The sequence below is a fragment of the Magallana gigas genome, chromosome 4, assembly GCF_963853765.1.
Source record: "Magallana gigas chromosome 4, xbMagGiga1.1, whole genome shotgun sequence".
NCBI lineage: Eukaryota > Metazoa > Mollusca > Bivalvia > Ostreida > Ostreidae > Magallana > Magallana gigas.
The window spans coordinates 4,720,416-4,728,955 of NC_088856.1; the positions used below are offsets into that span (position 1 = coordinate 4,720,416).

Sequence of the window (8,540 nt, forward strand, 5' to 3'; positions counted from 1 at the left end):
TAAATATTGTACTTCTCGGGTAACTTGACTCGGTGAATATTGTACTTCTCGTGTAACTCGACTTAGTGAATATTGTACTTCTCAGGTAACTCGACTTAGTGAATATTGTACTTCTCGGTTAACTTGACTAAGTGAATATTGTACTTCTCAGGTAACTCGACTTAGTGAATATTGTACTTCTCGGGTAACTCGACTCGGTGAATATTGTACTTCTCGGGTAACTCAACTAAGTGAATATTGTATTTCATGGGTAACTCGACTCGGTGAATATTGTACTTCTCGGGTAACTCGCCTCGGTGAATATTGTACTTCTCAGGTAACTCGACTCGGTGAATATTGTACTTCTCGGGTAACTGATCGACTTAGTGAATATTGTACTTCTCGGGCAACTCGACTTGTGAATATTGTACTTCTTGGGTAACTCGACTTGGTGAATATTGTACTTCTCGGGTAACTCGCCTCGGTAAATATTGTACTTCTCGGGTAACTTGACTCGGTGAATATTGTACTTCTCGTGTAACTCGACTTAGTGAATATTGTACTTCTCAGGTAACTCGACTTAGTGAATATTGTACTTCTCGGTTAACTTGACTAAGTGAATATTGTACTTCTCAGGTAACTCGACTTAGTGAATATTGTACTTCTCGGGTAACTCGACTCGGTGAATATTGTACTTCTTGGTTAGCTTAATCATTGTACTGACCTCAAAACAGCAATAACTGTAAAAATTATTTTTAGCCATCATCCTGCGAATAAATCTATGTGACTGTATGAGTTTAATTAGCGTGACCTTAACTATTGCTAGTTAGAAACAAAGAAACTCAAAGGTAAGGACTTCTTAGAAGGTAAAAGTTCCTTCAGCTAAGCTTGCCAAGACACCTGCTGTGATTCTATGTAAATTCTGTCCAATTTATGATAAAAGGTCATATTTTTAACACTCCTTCAGAAAGGCTCAAAGCTACATACATGTATATAGTACATACTTCTCTCTCTCTCTCTCTCTCTCTCTCTCTCTCTCTCTCTCTCTCTCTCTCTCTCTCTCTCTCTCTCAGAATTTCTTTAAGTTAGAGTCACCTGAACTACGCAGTTATAAAAAGGAAAATCAGAGTCTCATTTCAAAGCACCACAAAACAATTCCACTCCCATCAAGGTATTAGTCAGGGGAAAATCAACACCAATATTAAAACTTTTTTAAAAATCAATATCATCTTTACTGCACAAAGCAGCAGATAGTTTAATATCCTTAATTGACTCTTGCTTCTTTTGGCTTCAAAACAGTTTTTCCTCTTTCATTTTACATTGAGGAAAATCAATTGGAATTTCCAATGTAAAATTCAACGTTCTCATTTAATTATATCCTGTGGGTTTAAGTATTGCACATCATGGTATTTGATTACAATCTTGATGATTATAAAAATTCTCATATAAAATAAATGTTGTAAAATGTTACTTAATGTTACGCAATTTAAAAAAAAAAAGATCCATTATTTCATATTAACAAGTAGCTCTCCTTTAAATATTTCTTAATCAAAAAAAAAAAAAAAATTAAAATGCTGGGTTTTTTTTTTTTGCAAGTTCAATGAGTTCAATGAATATAACAACATATCTTGCATTTCATTGTAACTGTATAAAACACAAATTAAGCATCTAATTTTTTTCAAAAACAATACAAGTTTTTTCATAGAAACAAAGGGAGATAACTGCAGTAGAGAAGTTACCTTGAATATCTGTTAGTTTCTTTGCCAACTCATTCATCTTCTCCTCATCTTCTTCATCTTCCATGGTCCTCTGACTGAAATAAAGTCAAATTGTCACAATAAGAACAGTGTAAACATGTTGTTGAAATAAATTTCTATCATACTGTATAATATTAAATGGATATTTCAGCCATTTAGGTGATTGAATTGTATGGCTTTCTATATTAGTAAGACTAAACTGATATTAACAATATGTTACAAGGTCAATGGTATGAAAATAAACACTAAATGTGTTAAGACAATGCCAAAGTTCCAACAAACAAATGACACCTTTGCCTTCTCTCATGACAATTTGACCCACTGGGATTTCATGTATTGATCAAGTATGAATTTTTTCTGCATACTTATAAGTTCAAAAGGTAATGGTCATTGACTGATTAGACAGACAAGCCAAACAGAAAGTTCACTGAGTGAAGATTTCTTGGATTTAAATTTAAATAATAATTATCGCCAATTTAGGTAACGCAAGGTTACGATAAGCAATGATTATTTTGTTTTTAATTTCCAGCAGTTTCATGCAAAACCAAATTGAACTAATTTAATTTGGACTCATCAGTTTGCTTATGCAGTATTTTTCCATCATGAAAATAATCAGAAAGACCCTTTCAGACATAACATTAAAAGCTTCGCTAAAATTTCATTAGAGCCGGAACTTGTACAATTTCTTTCCATGGAACATTGTGCAATTTCTAAGGATTTATTAACCACTCCATTAACCACGAAAATTTCTGCGACATTCTTCAGATCAAAACAAGTAATTGGCCTTCTCATGATATGTTCAGAAACAAGAATCGGACCAATTTTTCAATCTCCTTGACACAGACTAGAAATTACTCTATTGAGTACCGTTTTCTATTCATTCCAGTGAAATTATTTTTTTTTATGTCTTCTGATTCTTTGTGGAATCGGCTGATGCTTGTTTTCTGTCATTCTTTTCTTCCTATTGCTGACTGCTTCAGCATAAGATTAAATTAATCTGATGGACTAATATCATCCACCATGTAATCTATATGGGTATTTCTCATTTTGCACTGATTTGCTGCGCCTTTATGAAGACCTTAAAAAATCTTCCCAACAGACCTCTAACCTTGGTCATTGATTGACACAAAATCATACATCTCTGTGTTTTAATACGTATCACGGAGGCCAGTGGCTTTTTGCTTGGACCGCTAGAGACGAAAGATGAGGAGATTGCACTCACAAATTGACTCTGGACGCAAAAATCCTAGCAACACATTAAACTGCCTGTCACTCTTTCACTTCTCTTGTCAATTATTTACTTTTCATCATACCATTTTCTTCCTAGATTGCACCCCTAGAGGCCTGGAAGGCATGGATATTTTGATGGTAAGACCAACTTTTCAATTTTATAAGTCAAACAAATTAAGAAGCAATGTAGTAACTGTTGAGAACTAATACGAATTATTCAAGGAAGCCAACTTTTAAGTTTTCTTTGCACATATATCTGCAAATTCATGTAAAATACAGAGTATATATAATATACCTTTGGTGAAACTGTTACTTACCATCATTCTATTTAATTTAAAACCATAAACAAGATATAGTTTTTTACACTGGATAGTAGAAATAATATTACGGTACTTAGCCTAATCAAATATTACAATTTGAGGAAAATCATTATGATAATTGTAGTATTTTTCTTAATATCTATTTCGAAGTGTTGAAAGAATATTTTGAGATGACTCCTAAAAAGAACCAGATGGCAGATTATCTTAAAATTTCACAAATTTACTAGAGTTGGTGTAATTTACATATGGTAAAATAATAAAGAGTTTTGCTATTGTAGTTTTTACACCAAAAAACCCAAACTGGCCTCCTTAAATTCATATTCTTTTTCAAATCATCAGCAGTAAATTTTGTAGTTTTGTACTGAACATGTAATACAATAAGACAAGTCATTGATGCAACGTTTATGTTTTTTGAAAATTCTTCTTTATTCATGATTTAAACTTTCAAGTTTAATGGACACTCCTTACCAGATTAGCAAGTAGCTTTATGGTAATTTCTGGGCAAGATTGGGTCAAGGGGAAAGATTTAATTATTGGTCCAAAAGTGGATTTCAAAGAGATAGAATTTAGGTTCAAGGTCTCTGCACACCCTTTTTACACAAACACTTTTTATGTTAAGTAAATTAATGTATGAGCCACATAGAATAAAGTGGAATGATTGTATTGGTCCAGCCAAGGACTTTATAAAGAGTCCTGATACAAATGTAACATATCCTTATCTCTTTGTGAAGTATGAAATACATGACTGGGGCAAGGAAAAGAATATATAAATAGTGCATGTTTGGGAGGGTAACAGTTGAAATTGACACCCCGAGGAAACCATGCATTGTCAACCTCCGCTTAGCGTCGGTTGACAATGGTTTCCTCAGGGTGTCAATTTCAGCTGTTACCCTCCCAAACATGCATTATTTATTTTATTATACTGAATGTCTTAATATTAGAGAATTTTTTACTGCTTTTATATAGAAATGACGTGAATACTACGCCGAACCGTAAGCGCATAATTTACGTGCATGTAACAATTCGTTGTGTTACCCGTTGCTAAGCGTGTTACTAACACTGAGGGTAATAGAACGGATTGTCAACTGTGTCTTAACCAATCAGATTTCAGTATTTAACATGAAAGTATAATAATATATATATTATTATCAGGAGAATTAGGATTTTACACATTATCAAAATTAAGGTCTGCTGTACCTTGAACCTTGAACTCAGTAACTTTGTTCAAGGTCACTGCATGCCCATTTTATAAAGAATACTCCTTGGGTGAATTATTATCAAGATTTGACCAAGAGGAGAGAAATATGCTAGCCAGGGAAGAGTAATGATGGTTAAACTGATAGATGGATGGACAGACAAATATCTGGAAGGGTAAAAATTACCACAGATCAGGGCCCTTGAAAATTGTAGACAAGATACAAGTTATGCCAATAATGTTGTGTCCACCTTTTAATAGCTCTAAATGTATGATCCTCATGTGGGAATCCGTCTGTTTCATATTGTTTTCATTCACAGAATGGATAGGGAAGCTGTGTTTTAGGCCATTTGCTTTGGTACACTCTAATTGTGATGGAAAGCTCTTAACTTGCTTCCTTAAATCACTGGATCTCACTTTCCTGGGCCCCACTGATGTAAATCAAGGTTAGACAGTCATTCATTATTTAGTTTAACAAGCAGGAGTGAAAATGTGAAACTGCCACAAAACTGAAACAGTCGGAAAACTTGCAAAGACAGTCTGATCTAATGATACAGACTCATATGTCACTTCAACTTCTCTACTGTTTAATGGAAAAATACTCAAACATTTAGTCACTGAAATGAAACTGAAAGAGAATTGATGTGCCAACTGCAGATTGTACAGTCAGATGTTTCTGGGTGCTAATTCAATCTAAAATACACATGTACCAGAAGACATACAATTCTGTATTATAAAAATGACAGACAGAAATTCACACCATTGAATATGTCAAATTCCTGATTAATATACTGTTATTATTTTATACTCTTAGATTATCACTCTAAACACTTAAACATACATATAAAACCAGAATTCTGTTACTTCTGTGAGAGTATATGAGAGGTTCATGACTATAACTAAAGAAAGTTTTATATGTATAGACAAACATTCTGAACTGTTTAAATCGATCAAGATGATATATCAGTCACAATCCTAAAATGTTTCCATTCTTCTCGAATTCTACATTTAATCTGGTATTGAAGGTCCCATTTGATGTTGATCACATTTATACTAAGATAAGATGTCTCATTTTTCTGAAGAAATATTGACTACAGCTGTACTGAAGGATATATATCACAACCATTTGTTTTTCCCAGTGATCGAAGCATCAATCTTTCATTATATGATAACACTGATAATGTTTCGTAATCACTCATGTCAATTTAAGGATGATCTATATATTAAGTTAATCAAACGCTGATATTCCAAACACTGATGCAAGATTTCCCTACAAAAATGAGATAGATTTCTTTATATATATGTACTCATGGGTTCAAATGTCCATAATACATATATCACTTTAACATTTTCAACATAAATAAGATGTGGTCAAGCTTGTGGGACTTAGAGATGCAAAAATAATATGTGTGAATTTACTGGCTTTCAGGTCAAAGAGTTCTAAATAGAATCAATACAAATCATTTAAATCAAAATAAATGTATACCCCTTCACATCACTGGTACTTGAAATGTTTAACCAGAGCCGGATCAGCAGACGCCAGAGCCGGATCAGCAGACGTCAACATGATTCATTGCATTTGATGTGAAGAGAGAACATAACATGTATCATGCTTATAGCACCAATCTAGCAAACAAATGTGGGGATTTCATTTGTAGTCCAAAGTACTGAACCAACTACTGTACCCCTTTTCAAAATGGCAAATTAATTAAAATTTTATAAAGACAACACCATGATGATACATTTGTACAAGATAAAATATAACAAAACCAAATCATGTTTTTTGAAGCCAATTGCCTCCTGAACTTGAACAAAATAAGTATCCTTCCAGCAATTTTTAAGCAATATATTCCAACTGACTGTCCCATGATTAATGAACTACAACTTAATTAGCAGAAAAATCAAATGATGTACTGTCTGCTGTTAGGTATATAGCTTACCAAGAAACCTTATTACATGTACAAATAAAATCAAGGGATCAGGAAATTATATTATTAAGGAAGATTAACCTGATAGGGATATTTTTTTATCAGCAGTTTGGATTGATGACAAAGATCTAAATCCCTACAGTACAAAGCCACCCAGACTTCATATTCATTACATACATATAACATACACTACTGCTGTAATCTTCTGACTTCATCCTCCCAGTAAAGTCTATCAGAAAGCAATTTGCTTACACAATTGCTGTATATATATATATCCACTCAGACTGCAATCATTACAATGGGAATAAAGAAATAAAATTAATCTTCAAAAGCCTGGCATTAATGTATATACCGGTACGTAATTTCTGCCCTTCGTTTTATTCCCTAATCTGTGGTCGCTGAGATGTGAGTGATTGGGGGGATGGGGATTTTGTAGGGATAGTGTTCACAGATAAAAAGTCAGGTGTCTAAACAGACCTGTGTTACCTCCACTTTGATGATTCCCCTCCGAGTTTGCAAGGTTCAAAATCAAAGCGCTGTACTAAAAACCAACATCTTGAGGTCAATTGTTGGTTAAATTCTGATCATGCTTATAAGTCTGAATTTCCTCAGTTTTGCTGTACCTTAATAATAGCTTCCCTTTAAATTCTTGTCAATAAAACACTTACGAAAACTTTCATGAATATGTACTGAAAATTATTTTGCTGAAGGTTTTTAATTGTGTGGTGCTTTCAACTGTACATGTCCCTTTTATTTTAACTTAAGAGAAAAATTCCTGAAGTTTTACTACATTAAACCTTCTGTCTTTAAATTAATGAAATGTAAGAGATTTGTGCAATTTAGATAAATATATTAGGAATGCTTTTATTATCAGAAAACTCCATGTATAAACTTGCTTTTTTTCAAGTGACCCATTTAATATATGTGTATAAACATGTGTATGTTAATCTTGTATATGTCTATATTTACAATATAGATCTATATCTACCAAGTATAATATTCCCTCTATTTCTTACGGAAACTTACATTCAATTCATGACTTTATAGAAACAGCTAGACTGAAATCTACACACCCCGTTTATTGATTGGTCAAAATCTACAGCGGCTGAAACTGACAGGACTGAAATTGACACGCCCTGTTTAACGAAAGGTCAAAACCTACAGCGACTTAAGAAATATCACGGACTGCACGAAATAATCATATATATATATGATGATGTCTGAGACTCAAGGTCTCACAGGAGACGGTTTGACCGTTCCTTTTTAAAGCGATAAGCATAGCTCAGCGCTTTATTGTCGTTAGACTTCTATTTCCGGTGCAAGGAATAACTGCCCTCTATGAGCAGAAATATACATCATTTAAACTGGTGAGAGGTATAGGGAACCAGTTATCTGGGTGACGGAAATGGCCGAGTAGATACGATTGGTTTGCGGGGCTTACGTACATCAGCACGGGATGCTACCCAGTGATGAAAAAATATAGTGCGTATTCAGAAGCTAAAATATAGAAAAATAAAATCGATTCTTTGCAAGAAAATGTCAAAAACTGTGATAAATTACTGTTCAAAAGGTATAATTTGTGATTTTAACATATCTTTTTTCAGGCAAGTATCCATACACAAGTCGTGTTCAGCTTTAATTCACATCATCTTCAGAAAGTAACATATATTTAAAGAAATCTGGCCTTCGATACTTTAAATTGATATTCATTAAACATAAACCAAAATTTTAATAAGGCTCATTTCCGCCTACGCTTGCACACAGTAAATTTTCTTAGAACCAAGCTAGGTTAGCGCTTTTCAGTACTTTCAGTACTTTGATTAAGATAATGTACCTAATATGTAATTTAATAGTAATTCAGTGAATTTTACTTACTTTTCATATTCACTTTATCATTTAGATAAAAGACAGATGTTAATTTGATATAAACAATAATTTAAAATGCTGTCTTTAATGATTCATGCGGCTTATGAAGGTAGTGATCATTGCAGAAAAAAAACTTTCTGCAATGTCGCTATCTTCCCAAATGAATCACCAAAGAAAGCATTTTATTGTTTAAATGAGCTGTATACAAGCTGTTGACCAATAAACAATACTATAGAGTAATTACATGGAAATAATTTTCCACTTG

At 33.2% G+C, this 8,540-nt stretch overlaps 1 protein-coding gene across 3 annotated transcripts in view; it reads right to left on the bottom strand.

Annotated features, from left to right (window-relative positions):
• LOC105346468 (histone deacetylase 6) overlaps positions 1-8,540 on the bottom strand; it is a 58,054-nt gene that overhangs the window by 6,236 nt on the left and 43,278 nt on the right. For all 3 annotated transcript variants that reach the window (XM_034452333.2, XM_034452332.2, XM_034452331.2), the window contains one exon: positions 1,719-1,792. In XM_034452333.2, coding sequence (XP_034308224.2) covers positions 1,719-1,792 — 74 coding nt within the window. The remainder of the gene's footprint in view (positions 1-1,718; positions 1,793-8,540) is intronic.